This window comes from Bemisia tabaci, chromosome 10 (assembly GCF_918797505.1).
Source record: "Bemisia tabaci chromosome 10, PGI_BMITA_v3".
Classification (NCBI taxonomy): domain Eukaryota; kingdom Metazoa; phylum Arthropoda; class Insecta; order Hemiptera; family Aleyrodidae; genus Bemisia; species Bemisia tabaci.
In genome coordinates, this window is record NC_092802.1 from 27684303 (window position 1) to 27701212 (window position 16910).

Genomic DNA, 16910 nt, shown 5'->3' on the forward strand with positions numbered 1-16910 from the left:
TAGGACCCGACCGTGCAATTTTACGTTCGCGATAAAAAAAAGTTTTTTTTTCACAATCAGGCATCAATGGTGGGATATCAGTCCAATTATTGATCTCTCAATCACGCCGATTGTTTTTGGCGTCCGGATCGAGGCGAACTTGCCGCTTCCTAGAGGCAGGGGGCGGGGGTGGGGGGGCCGTCCCCGAGGGTGGGCAGAAGTGTCCCTTCCCGAGCGGCAAGTTCAGTCTCTCAAAATAACAACTCCACTCCGCCACCGATCAGGCGCGCCGGGCCCTTTGAAATTTTTTGTTTACTCTCCCGTCATCCGTGCCCCGGCCGAGACTCGTGTCGTTTTTTCCCTTCGAACTTTTAACGGACAAAAAGTAATTATATTGTTTCCTTCCTCTCAATTTTGTGTGATATGATTAGTGAACAGTTCCTCGAATCAGTGAAATGGTGACGAACCGAGGGATTGAAGGAGGGTTCACCTGGGGGAAAGTGTGCGATACCTAGTGTGATCTCAGTGACCGCTGACGAAAGAAAAAAGTTCATCACCTTCCGGCTATAGTATCATAATCTCCTATTGAGCGCCAATTCCCGTGCACTGAAAAAAAAATCCGGCCGTGGAAGCTGTAATTGGACTGCATTTTGCAATTTGGAACTGTAAATTCTAGGCCGGTTTAAAAACAACGTATAAGCCATCAGTTTTCCTAAGCGCATAAGTGCTTTTCCAGGAGAGCCAGGATGTATAGTTCCAAATTGCAAAATGCAGTCCAATTTCAGGTCATACAGACGTACCGTCCCTATTCCAGGCTCTGAGGCCGAAAGTTTCGGGTGTAGCACCCGGAGAAATCAAAGCTACGGCTGCAGAACCTGGAACTTTCGGCCTCTCCGGAACGGACGGTATGTCTATATAGCCTGTAACCTTTTTTTCAGTGTAAGACCAATGTAAAACAGAAAAAGTTACTCACGCACTGAAAAAATAATTCTGTTCATAGCAGGGCTCTTGGACTTCCTTTGTAACACTTACAGAAGTTTCCGTTATGAGAACAAAGTACTCTGTGCTCACGATTGAAATTCTGTTCTTATAACCAAGAAGTTCCGTAAGTATGACAAAGAAAGTACAAAAGGCCTATGAACAGAAGGTTCTGTCGTCAACACCGACTATTCTTTTGCGTGCGGCCGTTTCAAACATAGACTAGAAACTTTGCCCACATGCTCATAATCACTCTTCATCATCTGGTTTGGGTTCAGTCTGGGGAGAAAATTTAAGTTGAGTGTCAATTTTAGCGTTTGTTATATCCTGTTCTGAGACCTCATGGTGTCTGTGCTAACCGTGTTCTTCACTTTCTCAGGAAAGCAATTGACAATAGATGTTTTCCAAAAAATAAGAATTATAACCTTTGACAGCTGAATTGATAAATTTAAACCAGAAAAGTCCCGAACCGTAGAAAGTCTTTCTATATTCCAATTTGTCAACTGAGACCCTTGTGATACCTACGCCGGAAGGTGACGAGGTATAAATGTATACGGTTTTTGTACTGGAAAGGGCAGAAACTGCCAAAATTTTAAAATTGAGTTTTCTTTCAGATTTGATTGATGTAATTTCGAACTGTAGAGATAGTAGTAAGTTTGCGCTATCTTGTGAGAAAGCATCCTGCAGGCTGATTATCGAAATTGATAGACAAAGCGATCGATAAAGAAGACAAATGGAGAAAAAAAGAAAATGGAGCAATTCTGTTGGTTGAAACGGGTGGTTATTATATAGACTAAGATTAAAAGAGATGGACCGACCATATAGGATTTTTCGGTGGTTGGCGATCGCTAGTCTATTGCTAACTTCCTTTGTCCATCGTAACCATCTACCTTCATCAGTAGAATCGCTCAAATTACGGTACTGCTGTCTCGCTTGACACTGAGCACATAGTTTTTTTTTTTTTTTTTTTTTTTTTTTTTTTTTTTTTTATCTTGAAAGACAAATTTGATTGATTCTTAATCACCAAAATAATTTCTAAGAATCCTTTGGATCATTCGGATCAGTTTTACCAAGCTTAAAGTAAGAGTTACCAACTACTGCAAGTGAGAGTATTCCCATAAAATATTATTTTTGGATTTAATGCTCTTCTCGGCATAACGCAGCAGTACAGTTCGACAGAAAAAGAAACACTTATGTCGTAGTACATGAGGAGTCTAGTTCATGAACGTATTAAGTGACATTTTTATTTACTTAAAAAGGTATATATTTGCTTTTAGATTAGTTAAAAATAAAATCATTGCTCGTGAGAAATTCAGTTGCCGTTTCCACCAATAGGATCACTCGATTTCCTTTGCATCCTTTGGGCACAGCCTTGTCTATTAATTTCGATAATCAGCCTGCAGGAATCTTACTCAGGACTTTAGGAGAGCTAGACTGCGTAGTGGCTGAAAAAGCGATCCTCCAATAAAATCTCTAGGGCCGATGGAATGAAATCATCTGATCTTCCAAGTAGCAGTGATTGTGATAAAATGCGATTTGATCGGGGAATGTATCACGATTTTTTGACGTCGATTTATTGCGATGTTATCGTACAAAAAAGCGTGATAAATTGAGATAAAATTTCGATTTCATAGAGATAAAAATGCGACAAAATTGAGAAAACCCAGTCAGATGCGGATAAAATATCGTAAAAAAACGCAATATAATTTCAAAATACCGCAATTGCAGATCCTATTTCGGACTAAAACCTAGAAAATTTGTGAAGCCTGGAGCATAGATGTGCCGATTCCTTCATGTCTACAGACAATTAAAGACCGTCTATAGATGGCTGTAGGTCCTAACGTAATATAAGTCAATAAACCAGCAGAAAAAAAGAAATATCTCGATTTGTCCGTTGAAGACCAGTGGACAAAGTACAAATTTAAGCATTCTGACTTACAATTCTTAGCTAGAATTTCACGAGGAACAAAGTTTTTGCATAATATTGACAATTTCATTTTACATTGGTTACGGAAAATTTGAATTGCCCGGTCACAAAAAACACAATACTCCACGTGCGTCAAATCTCGCACCACTACGGTTTTGGCAGGCTTCTCAATCAAACATTGTTCATTTTCCACCCTTTATTGTTCAAAGTGAAAACAAGTTGCTATTGCTGAGCCAAAGTGTCAAGATGAGATTGCCATATTTTCGTAACGTTTAGTTGCGATCTGACGTACGTACACCATGGTAATTTTCGTCGTGCGAATCATGTTTTACGTTAAATTTTGGTTAAGAAACATGTATCAGAATGCTTATTTTCGTACCTTGTCTAGTGCTGTCGTGCTAAGGAAAAGCGCCGTATGAACCTTCAGGCGTTGCCAAATTTCATTAGCTGAAACATCGAATTTCCTGGAAATTTATGAACATTTCTCTTCCAATTTTTCATATAATTTTGTTCGCAATGTAATCTAAAGGTCTAAAGCTTTTAGTTGCAATAAAGTTGCAACTTTCGGTCAAATTTTGGTCGATAAATGCCGATTTTCGGCGATCTGATTGGAAGACGAAGTTGCAACCTGCTGACATTGCAAAATTGCTGCACCAACGTTGTTTAAAATCTAAAGATAGGCAACCAGCAATACTTTGAAGTTGAAACATGTTTCAACTTAATTGCAACTAGTTCCAACAATGATAGCTCCTTCAGGGGAGAGAGTAAGCAATCTGCACATCAATCTATTAGTTGCAAGAATCAAACGATTTTGTTGCAAGTTGTTGCAACCTCTGCTACTTGGGTTCCTTTCGATTTTTCAGATAATGTTGCTTGCAATTTCACCTAAAGTTCCTGAAAATTTCAAGGGAGATATTCATAACTTTCCTACAAAATAAACATTTTGTCGAAAGAAATTTGGCAACTCTCGAATGTTCATACGGCGTTCTTCCTTAGCACGGCAGGGTGATCCATCGCTACTTGTCCTAGCGACTGAAACATCATGGAAGCGGTCGGGAGTGTATATTTACTTTGGCTAAAGCGAGTTTTTGTTGGGTTTGGCAGGCATAATGGCGGACCCCGATGCAGCTGACGACTGGCTATCAGCAGACCCCGAGCCTGAACCAGAGGCTGCACCCGCGGAAGCCGCCCCAGCAGCGGCGGCCGCCCCAGAGGCCGCACCAGAAGCCGCGGCTGCCCAATCAGAAGAGCTCCCTCCTCCGCCAAGGGTGAGTCCATCGTCCACGTCTTGCTTACGTTCATATGTGGATGTAATCGTCCATAAGAGGAAGGACCTTAGGGGCCGTTTAAGTATTACGTAACATACTTAGGGGGGAGGGGTGATAGGTCAAAATGTCCACAAAAAAATGTCTAAAAGCCAAAATGTCCAACCTTGAATGCCAAAAAATCTAGAAAGGCCAAATATCAGTAATGTCCAGTAGACAAATAAGTCCAAAAGTAGGGAAATATTGGTTGAGTTGTCATCGGATTTTTGGGTGCAGGTTTGCAAGCTGTTCGTGAATGCAGCCAAACAGATGTGTCGGATAATGGAGAGATGCAGGTTAGGAAAAAATGGTGATACAATTTTTCATGAGAGCAGGGGTTTGAGCTAGCGTTACAGCGTGTTACAGGAGAGAAGAGGGGGTCAAACCCAGCGTTACATTACAAATCCTTCCCAGGGGAAAAAACTATGAAAAAAACATGCAAAAAATAGAAAATCCTGCCCTTCCCGAATGAAATAGCGGGGGAGGGGCGCTCAGATCAGTGTTATGTAATGGAGATGTTACATGTGTGAGGAATTTGCGATTTGACCTCTGATTCTTATGTAAAAGTTCACGAGAAACACGATGGTCCCACTGGTTTTCTCTGAAATCAACTCCCAAGCTCAAAAAAGCTCTCAAGTTGAGGCCAAAACGGAGGGGATATCCCACGCTAACCTGAGAGTCTACCTCTGCATCAAGACAAACTCTCCATGCAAAGATAGGGAGCAAATACATTGACAGGGCTGCCACTTTATTTGGGGACTCCGAAACCGAAAACACGGCATCCCTGCTAATGTATTTACTCCGTACCTTTGCATGGAGAGTTTGTCTCGATGTAGAGGTGGACTCTCAGGATAGCGTGGGACATCCCCTCCATCTTGGCCTCAACTTGAGAGCTTTTTTTGAGCTTGGGAGATGATTTCAGAGAAAACCAGTGGCACCATCGTGTTTCTCGCGAACTTTCACATAAATATCCATGGTCAAATCGCAAATTCCTCACATATGCAACATCTCCATTCAAAAGGGGGATGGGTGTAGGGCTGCGTTACGGGTGTGTTACAAGGGGGAAAGAGAGGATCGAAAAATCGGGAAAAGTGCGTCATGTAAGCTCAAAATTAATTTTGATATCGTCAAAACTCTATGAATGAAAGTTTGCGGATGGGCTGAGCTGTATAGTTGCGCGGGGAGCCGCGGTGAGAATTTGACGTATTTCGTCGTTTCTTACACAAAGAGACGTAACTTCATTCCAAGGTTACCGAATTGACTCAAACAATACATTTGATGACAAGAATGTGCGTGAGCAATATTTTTCCAAATTTTCTCTGATTTTTGCATAACATCAGGTGAAGTATCACTGAATTTGTCAGCTGGAATTGCGCAAGATTCTCCTGGTAAAAATGCAACTAGTGAGGAGAAATTTGGCAACATTGGAATGTAGTTACTTTCGTGAGTTCTCTCGTAAGGAAGACGGCGATTTATATTCGGCAGAACAATTAATTTCAAATGCTTTTTACAACATGTATAATGCAAGCAGGCAATGCGTTGAAACATTGACCCAATGTTCAAGAGTATTAGAAGGTGATTTTAGCATTGAAAACTAAAAATCGATGTTCTGACTCCGAACCAGTTTTTTTTTCTGCACTGAAACTTTCATCTTAGGGTACTATGACCCTGATTCACCCTCTTCAATGCACGAACGAAATATTTTTGTTAGATCAACAGAAATTCGTATTGATAATTCTTCTTGGGTAAACTGGAAATCTCCTATTTTCAAACGGTATGTCTATCATTTCAGACATTGTCACTGCAAAACAGTTTTCGGTTGACTTCGTAAAAATTTAAGGGATTGAAGGGAGACGCATAAGTGCAGTTTCTGCTAGTTCAAGAAATACGTTTTTAAAATTTCCAAATTACATCCACCCTCATGGGGAGAGAAAATTCGAAGTCACTTTTTGATGCTAGACGGTATGAGTTTCATAGTGAATTTCTCACGCAATATATTTCAAGACTAGATTCAGTGAAAATAATTTTTACCTCGATTTTTCCAAAAAGTTCTTTCCTGCGCCTTGTCTTCCAAGTCCCTCTATTGAGCGTTTCTCCCACAAAAGAACGTAACTTCATTTCAATTTTGTCACATTTCCTCTCGCAAAATGCAATTTTATCTTTAGAATTTTGGACATATCTGACTGAAAATTTCACAGATATTCTATTTGATCCTCATGCAAAAATGAGAACAATTTTGGACAAAAAATTGCACAGGTACATTTTTGTAACAAATCGAAGTGTTTGAGTACATTTCGCAACCTTTGAGTGGAGTTGCGCTGGCCACAAAATCGTATTTTGATGCTCAATTTTTGTAGACTAGCTAAAAAAAAAAAATTAAATCTGTCCAAACAGCAACTTTCTGCGTTGAATATTAACCGAGATATCACCCTTTGAAAAGTCAGGTTTTCGACGTCATCATCGCAGTAGTGACACCCTTGGTTTCTTCCACCTTGCTTTCATCAGTTGGTGTGACACACATTTGCACTGGTCACGTAACGTGAAACTAGCATGAAAGCAAGGTGGAAGAAACCGAGGGTGTCTTTACCGCGGTAGATGACGTCAAAAACCTGACTTTTCAAAGGGCGATATCTCTGCTCATATTGGACGTAGATAGTTGCTGTTTTGACAGATCTTATTATTTTCAGCTGATCCACAAAAATCAAGCATCAAAACACGATTCTGTGACCAGCACAACTGACCCATTACAAATATTAAGTAGATTATTTGATCGCGTTTCGCAAAAAGGAACCAGCACGATTACAGAGTTTTCTAAATCGTGCAACTCCCTCTTTTCTTTTAAAAATACTCAACATATGTACAGGATTAAAATTCACACAAATATTTCCCCTCAAAATTAACTGTGTTTTGGCGGGAAGCCAAAACTATTTGCTATTCTGTGAGATTTTTTAGAAAATCATGAAGAAGGAACATTTTTACAACACTGTAGTCACGCTGGTTCCTTTTTGCTAAATGCGATCCATTCCTCAGAGCGCGCGGTACTGCTCTGAAAAAAAAATCTCTGTGTATTTACTAAGAAAAGGGTAAAATTACCAAGAATTCAGGGTTCTATTTGATCCCAGTTTTTTCTTGGTAAAATTACCATTTATGGAATTGGTAATTTTACCGAGAAATCTCGGTAAAATTATTGAACTTTCTCGGTAATTTTACTAGACCTTGGTAAAAACACCAATATTTTTTATCGACTGTGGTTGAATTATCGAGATAAAATGGCAAAGTTATCGAGAATTGATTACCAATAAAAGTGGTATTCTTACCGAGAAAAAACAGTAAAAATACCAGTTTTTGGGTAAGCTTACCAGTCTGTCTTGGTAAATTTAACGATAATTGGTAAAAAAAGTGAGATGGTAAAGGTACCAACGGACCTTGGTAAAAACGCCGAGAATTTTTTTTCAGTGTGTTGAACAATCCCCCACTGCACAGTGCAGTGTCCTTATGGGCGGACGGGAAATAATTCATATCTGATCGAATAATGCATGGAATTCAATGAAATTTTGACAGTGTTAAGTATTCATCATGTACTTGCTTGTATTAAAGTCAAAGTTTCCAAAATTCCCCAAATGATTGAATATGGTGTTGCCAAATTTTGCCAAATGTGCCGTTATTTTTCCACTTATTTTAATGACATGAGTACATTATTTGTGTGGGTAAAAGAGAGAAGACCAACCTGAAATCACAACTAATAAGGCTTACGAGGGTATATCTGGCCCTCTCATAACACCTAAATTTTAAATACAGTGTTGCCAACGCGCCTGGAAAAAGCAGTTTTTTTAGCAATAATTCAAGGATTAAAATGTATAGATTCACGCAAGCTCGCTCCAAAAATCGACTGTATACTTACAGATGCTAACGATGCATATTTTATTTTTTAACTCTGGGCCTAACAAAACTAAGGTCTATCCTTTCTTTCATTCCGAATTTCAATGCTGCGTGAAATGAAAGCTGAAAAATTCAAATATACACTATAAAATAATGAGGTTTCCGAGGATCAGCATGAGAAAAAGGACGAACACTTGGATTTGGTCATATTACAAGTCTTTAATAAAAAGGAAAAGGCATTTCAAAAAATAAAAAATTCAGCTCAGTAAAACATCACCGAAAATTTACAGCAAAATTAAACTTCACAAGAGACAAGAGAAAAAAGAAAGATAAAGACAAAAAATCCATAAAAATACAAAAAAAGCCATAAAAAATACAAAAAATCCATGAAAAATACAAGAAATTTTGTCAAATTTTCGTCTGAGACACGTTTGTTTGCGAATAGTTCTCGGAGTTTCCCCTCGATTGTTGTAACGCACTCCTTTTTCGATGCTCGTGTCCACAAGTCGGAGAGATCTAGTCCAGGCGCCTGGTAGCTAAAAATGAGGCTACCTATAATTTCGGGTACACAGCGATTTTTTTAACCTACCTTATGTTTTTTTGGTCGCTGAATCCGAATCTGAAGTTTTCTACCGCGTATCTGGTGAGCATTTTCCGCCATTTTGAAAAAATGGCCTAAAAAGGCCTTTTTTTGCGGTTTTTTTGATATAGCGGCTACGCATGAGAAAAAGTCCCGGATTTAGTTAATGTTTTGAATAGCTGACATAATTTGGAAGAAAATTGTGTGTACATATGCTAGGTTTGCTTAAAAATTGAGGAAGATACAGCATCGTGAACATCGCGCCCATTCACGTTTTCGCGGCGCACCCGTCAACGCGCGATCCGGCTCGCCGCGGTCAGTCAAATCCGAAGCGTTCCAAAGTTCCGAAATCCGAGGTTCCTCAATTTTTGAGCAAACTTAGCATATTCATATACCATTTTCTTCCAAAATATGTCAGCTATTCAAAACATTAACTAAAGCCGGGACTTTTTCTCATGCGTAGCCGCTATATAAAAAAAAAACCGCGAAAAAAGGCCTTTTTAGGCCATTTTTTCAAAATGGCGGAAAATGCTCACCAGATACGCGGTAGAAAACTTCAGATTCGGATTCAGCGACCCCAAAAACATAAAGTAAGCCAAAAAAAATCGCTGTGTACCCAAAATTCCAGGTAGACTTACCAGGCGCCTGGACTGATCAGAGTTTTTCAGAGCAAGACCTTGAGACAGAAAAAACGAAATAACTTTATTATTCGCAGCCAGACGCAGATGGGACTTGAAAATTCAGAATCTACAGGAAATTTGCAATCATTATCACTTGTCAGGAAAATAGGTTATTTTTGGTTTTTCTTAAAAACGTCTTTAAAGTTTAAGTAAGAGGGAAGAATATTAAATTAGAGTACCATCGAAAAACGTGCTCAAAAGTAATGTTTAGAAGTTGAAAAAATAATTTTTACGATTAAATCTTAATTAAATAACTTACCAGGAGTGTTTGTAGCCATTTTTATCACCAACCGGACATTTGGTACCGTGTCAATCAGCCTTGATCACTGCTATGACAACACTTGCGCGTCATCGGCTACCGGTCACCGCGCGCGGAGCTTAAATCTCATCACCTCCCCTCACGCCAATTCGATGCAAATCAGTAAACAAACATTGAAAATAATACCACCAATGTCCCCATTTTTCGTATATCTCATTACTTTTTTCATTTTATATGTTCGAAAATTTGACTTATTTCCATTGGACACTGCACTGTGCACTGTAACTTTTAATATCTCGGTTACAGGCCAGGGACCCCAACAGGAAACTGGTCTTCAGGCACTGGGTGCGACCCACATTCCTGTCGTACAAGTACCTGATGGACTACAGGAACAACTACTACGATGACGTCATCGAGTACCTGGACAAGAAGAAGCGTGGTTTGCAGCCGGACATCCCCGTGCCACAAACCTGGGGTGAGCGAATGCTGAGGACCAGCACCAGAGGCTTCTCAACCTCGAACGCCGAGGAAGGCTTCAAGCACGACGAACAGCTCCTGAATAAGATCACCTCCGTTGTTCGGTACCACGCAGAGCACACCAAGGACTACTACAGCCGGAAATACAAGGACATCCTCTTATAAACACACCCATCGGCGCGGAATACATAGAGTGGCAACTGATCGACCAATCGGTTCGGGGGACCGATGACAACAAAACGTTACCGAGGTTTCATCAGATGGATGAGGATTTTACTCCATGAGAGACGAATTTTGGTGAATTGAGGGAGACCACTGAAAAAAATAGTATGCTGACACAGCGCAAGTTGCAGTTCTAAAATAACGATCGAATTTTTAAAAAAGCAGTATCACTGAAAAAATAGTATGCTGTTTTAGCACCTAGGATGTCAAAAATGTGTCTGGTGATCCCAAAATGCTGCCTTTACTGCCCTCGCAGTTAACTTTACATCCTACGAATGCAAATTCAACTGCGTGGGCAATCAAGGTAGCATCTTAGGATGACCAGACACATTTTTGACATCCTAGGTACCAAAACAGCATACCATTTTTTTCGGTGTAAAAGCTGTTGTATTAATATTTTAAAATATTTAAAAAAAAACTCACGCTTTAATTGATCATTTAGTATAAGCGTGATGTTTTTTTAATATTTTTAAGTATTAATAGCGCAAGTTGTGTCAGCTGAAAAAATGCTGATTTAGCTACCCTCACGATCAGTTTTACATTTTAACGATGTAAAATTGACCGTGAGTGTAGCCTCGTCAGTGTTTAGGTGTTTTCAGACACAATTTTGACAACCAAATTGCAGTATCAACGTATCATTTTTGTCAGTGTGGAGCATCGCTAGTAGTAACGTGAATTTTATAGCTTGGGACTTTTTGTGCTGAAATGGGACGACAGCCGATGGTTAAAGTTGAAAATATGCATTAGTTTCAATCCGTGCTTAAATTAACACACCGTTCGTCTACTTTTTGACCCGAAAACTCTCCAGGTGTAAAATTGACATTACGTCAAGGGTTACTGCACCCTCTTTCACTCAAATTTAGCCTCATCATCAGTTTCAACCTTGTCTCTTTGCATCTCGTATGGATTTCTAAATTACGTTTACTTTCATTCTCCTGAAACTGAAAAAATCTGTCAGAAGTACATAATTAACCTTTTTCAAGACATAAATATGAATAATGGTATAGTGAGGTACGAATATAAATCTGTCTGTGTATTTAACTCAAAATTTTGGTTTATTAAAATTATCTCTTCCTGCCATAATGGACACCTACATTAAATAGCCTATCATACTCACTCAATAAAAACGCCACACCTCTAGAGACAAATTTTACTCCGTAATCTACCTCAATGTTTTTGGACAAAAATAGGAATGAAAATACTGGACACACTTTCAGTGTTTGTCAAGGCCCCATAAAAGAATTCTGAGCAGAAGTGCATATTGACATACTGACCTACTGCCCCAGTGACAATTTTAAAACGTCCATATGACGTCATTTGCGCTTAGAATTTTAGTTTAAATCCTGTGCAGCACGCCAAGGCTTCGCATACATTGCCAATTAGTCACTCTATGTATTCAATCCCGATCTTTTGTATTTACTGTGACTGACATTAACGAGGATTCAATCAACCTTGAACATTGTTATGAGAGACTTAGTTTTTCATGAAGTCACAACAGTCAACACTCCATGGCTTTCCGTGAAAGCGAAGAATGTTTCAGCATTTTTTCCGATGTTTCATTCAAATCCGGTTATAAAATAAAATGATGCTCTGTGTTTCAACGGAAGTTAATTCAATACAACAAAAAAAAATTGTATGAAGTATATCACACGCAAAAAATTCTAAATTTAAATGAAGACTTGTCTTCGATGATCTGAAGAGCTTCTCTGGAAAAATTAAAATCTTAAGAGATTTAACATTTATCATTGATTTGAGATCTGCTATCATTTGCGAGATTAATTATTGTGGTGTTGTTTCGAAAATGTCTCTAACTTTCCTGGACACTTAAAAAGGGGGACATCTTAACCGAAGTTCACATTTTAAAGGCTGTTCGTCTTGATGTTGACTTCAAATGTTAGAATTGAAGATCAGTATGATACATTTCCTGGACAAAATAACCGATAATGAGCATTGGACGATATTCAAAAGCATTTAATATCGACTATTTATCTTGTTGACCTAATTCAATCCAAGCTCAGGGTTCGGAAATTCTTCGAAGTTCACATTAATGGACAGTTGTTGTTAGTCAATTTGCACATTTACTGAAAGAAAACCTACCACTGAAGTTATTACCTATCATTGTTGATACCTGTATTTTAATATTTTTTTGAGTAGATATTGTATTAAAAATTAATTCAATGAGTAACAATGTTGCCCAATAATGTGAAGTTCAGAGAATATCCGAACTCAAAATTCGATGAATTTTGTGACGTCATCGCTGCGCTTAACGATAAAGCCAAACAACTTAGTCTGATTCCGAGTGAATTGCATTATATAGAGACATGTGCCTCCGAACGTAAAAGGATGTTAAGTCCGCGTTAAAAGTCTTCTAATTTAGCGTAAGCATCGTTCGAAGAGTTTATGCATTACTGGTCTACACTTTTGCGGCGACATGATCTCAGATTTAAGTGAAGGCGATCTCTATGTGAGCAGATTTAGTGTGGCAATAGCATGTTGAGCGCCCTAAGATTAAATGTATCCGAAAATGTGTGAAAAAATGTTTCGGTTCAAATTTTTCAATCAACTTTCAAGTCTAATAAAAAATTGATTAAAAGCAACAAAAAAAGTTCAAAATTTGTAAAAACGTGTGTACACATCGTAATAAAAATTTACAAACGTTTGATAAATGTAGTTTGTTCATCAGCACCTCAATAATACCGGTTATTAGATCACTGAGAGAAAACTACCGATTAATTTCATCAGCCCCGTTGTACACAAGCATTCAGACTTTTTTCTATCGTTATCGACGGTGAAACTACCAGACCACGTACCTCAATTGCGGTGTTTGATAATGTCCGCTCCCATTTTATTTTTTTGAAGAACAAGTCAATATCATTCTTTGAAGATCCCACGGACTTTTCTTCGCTTAGAGCACAAAACTCACGGAAGTTTTCAAGAATTGATGTTGAATAGTTTTTCATTTAAAAGAATGAAGAATATGACAGGAAGTCTGCGACGTCGTGAACCGACATACGTGGTTTGGTAGTATCACCGTCCTTACACTATGAAGACATTGAAAAGCATCATGTCATGTTGAAAGTAGCATGATCTGTCATGCTGAAATTGCAATCAATTGTGACACGTTGGTTAAAATATATCAATTAAGGAATATGTTGAAATTTTTGCCAGTTAGTTTTCTCTCGTGTTATAAAAGCGTATTTTTCGCGTTTGGATCATTGAAAAAAAAATGAGAGAAGATTTGGATAGCGTTATGCAAGTCATGCATATCACCTGTAAATTTTTAAAGAAAGACCTGTATGCAATAGTGTAGAACTGGTAACGTATTTTAGATAGGGACCAATACAAGAGGGTGTGAGTGCCTCAAAACAGGAGGCAAACGCAAAATCCACCTAAGGCTTCATCCAATTCTATAGCCAGGAATTTGTAACTCTCCTGTGGCCATCAAGGTCATTTTAAGTTTTAAATATTTCATTTTGCAGGACTTTTAATATAGAACCACCTTAAACCTTGCCTTCTTGTGACCAAATGCAACCCAAATTCTTCTACTAAACATAGAGATTATTTTTGAAAAGGCCTAGTGTACGTACATACAGTCTGCTTAATGCTATCCATTAACTTTCAAAAGTTTAACTTGATGATCAATTTGTTTGGAGTTCGTCAAAGCGCATCGATGACTTCTCATTTTCATTCTGGATCAAATGATCCAAACGCTGAAATACGCTAAGATGAATTCTCCTGGATAATGGATACAACGGCAAAGAGCCTCCCAAAAAAAGGGCCTTTTTTGGCCCCTTTTGTGAAACTCGGGGATTTCATTCAAATGTGGCCTAAACGAAACCTTATGATGACCCAAGACTCCAGTAAAAATTTTAGCTTGAGTATACGTCTGGTTTCGGAGATACAACGTTGCAAAGTTTGCATATTTAAGCTTTAAAAATCTTCATATTTTCAAATATTATCTTCCTAAAACTAACATGAGAGTGAACTGTACAATACTGAAACAAAGCGTAAATGAAGCATAATGATAAAGCAAGTCTCCAGTAAAAGTTTCAGCTTATGTATGACCACTGTTTAGGTAGTGCAACGTTGCAAAGTTTACCTTTCTGAGCTTTAAAAATACTCATATTTTTGAGTTTCTTATTTAAAAACCAATTTTAGTGAATGTCCAATTGTATTTTGTGGCACAAAATTAACCCCTAGTGGTACTCGTGGATGCATAGTGCATTGATGTAAGGCTACAATAATTTCAAGTAACACAGCGTTGCAAAGTTTACATCTTATACCTCTGAACATGTCTTTTCTATTGTGTTTTTACTAAAAAAAAACTTCGATCAAACATGTCTCGGTATTTTAAAGCAAAATGTTAGGACTCTAGTTAGAACTGGATGACAATTGGTATAAAAAATTACACTGTTGCCTATTTTTTTGTTTTCCTTCAACATTTATACATAAAATAATTTTAAAGTTAGGATATACTTCCAAAAATAATAATCTGATTTCAAAATCAAATTCAAGAGACTTTGTCATGCTTAATGGAATACTCATCATCAGCGTTTCTTTCAAAATCCAACAAATTCTGCCTCGCCATAGTTGCCAATTCGACCTTTTGTTAAGAAAAATTAAAAAATAAACATAGAATACGGAATATTTCGAGTTTTTTTAAGTATAAATTAATCTTGATCTAGAGAATACATTTATTACGCATTGAAAAAATAATGCGTTCATCCATTGCATACGTTTTTGTTCCTTTAGTGTTCATTTAATCATTTATTTGTTTTTTCTTTTTTTTTTCTTAATGTTAAAGTTTAAGATTAGCGACAGTGTCAAGAGTGTCAAGACATTGTCCATAGATTTGCAGGCAGAACTTGTACCGATGTGTGATAAATTCATGCAAAAAAAAAAATAAATATAAAAAATGAAGAAAAAAATAAAAAAAATTATAATTGTTATTTAAAAAATATAAAGACATTAAACATGTAAAAAAATAAAATAAATAAAATAAAAATTAAAAAAGTAAAGCAAAGTTATAAAAAACAAAAATCAAATATCAATTCTTAGAGGATTCCTTATTTTAATTTCTCATTTATTTATCGTTTTAAAAGAAGTATTAATAAACTTGATCATAGTATTTTTGCCAATACCAATTGTCACTCGGAACTGACATCAACCCTCGATATTTTGCCTTGATATCAGGTATTACATTCATGGACGTCATCTTTAACTACCATAAATAATAACTTCAAGAGTTTAACGTTGTTAGCTTGGCAACGCTGTACCACCACCAATCAAAGTATCCCTGTTTATTCGAACATACATCTACAAATGACACGTGGGTAGATTTTACTCCTCAAATTCGAAAACAAGATCCACGAAAATCGCTCTTTAAACGCGGAACTTCAAAATCTAAACATTTTTTAAAGCTCAAATAAATAAACTTTGCAACGCTGTATCATTGAATCTGTGCTTACGCTCGCGGTAAGGCCTATATGGAAGACGTATCTTATAATAAAATTACACCTAAACCCCATAAACATATATTTTGGTGATCAGTAAATTCGTCTTTTTATAAAAAAAACTAACCAAAATGAGCATTTTTTATAGGTCTTTGGTGTCAACTTTGCAACGTTGTATTAAGAGAATTAGCAGTATTATTGTATCAATAGATGTATACATTCAATAATAAGACTAACTGTTGGTTAAATGTCACAAAATATCATAAAATGTTCGATGGAGGTGTTTTCGAAAATAAGATACTTGAAAATATGCGAATTTTTAAAGCTTAAATATGCAAACTTTGCAACGCTGTATCTCGGAAACTAGACGTATACTCAAGCTAAAATTTTTACTGGAGGCTTGTCTCACCATAAGGTTTCATTTTAGTCACATACGAATGAAATCCCCGAGTTTCAAAAAAGGGGCCACTTTTTGGGAGGCTCTTTCATGGAGCCAGTTAAATAAAAACGCACCAAGTCAACATGTCACATTTCGGAAAAAAATGAGTTGAGATTCGTTCCGAGTTAAACCAGTCGTCAATTTTCTCCCGCCAATAAATCAAAGTGGATAAAAAATATTTTGAACGTTAAAATAGGTTCAACCAATACTTTCTTTCAATCTTGATGTGACCTGGTGCCTTTCTATCAAACTCGATTTATATGTAACCGTGCTCCGTAGCAATGGAGATGTTGCACGTGTGAGGAATTTGCGATTTGACTGTTGATTCTTATGCAAAGGTTCGCGAGAAACACTATGGCGCCACTGGTTTTCTCTGAAATCAACTCCCAAGCTCAAAAAAAGCTCTCAAGTTGAGGCCAAAATGGAGGGGATATCCCACGCTATCCTGAGAGTCCACCTCTACATCAAGACGAACTCTCCATGCCAAAGATAGGGAGCGAATACATTAGCAGGGATGTCGTGTTCTCAGTCTTAGAGTTCCCAAATAAAGTGGCAGCCCTGTCAATGTATTTGCTCCCTATCTTTGCATGGAGAGTTCGTCTTGATGTAGAGATGGATTCTCAGGATAGCGTGGGACATCCCCTCCATTTTGGCCTCAACTGGAGAGCTTTTTTTGAGCTCGGGAGTTGATTTCAGAGAAAACCAGTGGCACCAGCGTGTTTCTCGCGAACTT

The 16910-nt window shown here is 37.7% G+C and overlaps 1 protein-coding gene across 1 annotated transcript; it reads left to right on the forward strand.

Annotated features, from left to right (window-relative positions):
- The first annotated feature begins 205 nt into the window (after positions 1-205).
- Positions 206-11886, forward strand: fln (flightin). Its single transcript, XM_019062335.2, has 3 exons — positions 206-364; positions 3989-4152; positions 9893-11886. Exons 2-3 carry the CDS (start codon positions 3994-3996, stop codon positions 10226-10228), a joined length of 495 nt encoding a protein of 164 aa, XP_018917880.2. The 5' UTR covers positions 206-364; positions 3989-3993; the 3' UTR covers positions 10229-11886.
- Positions 11887-16910: the final 5024 nt, after the last annotated feature.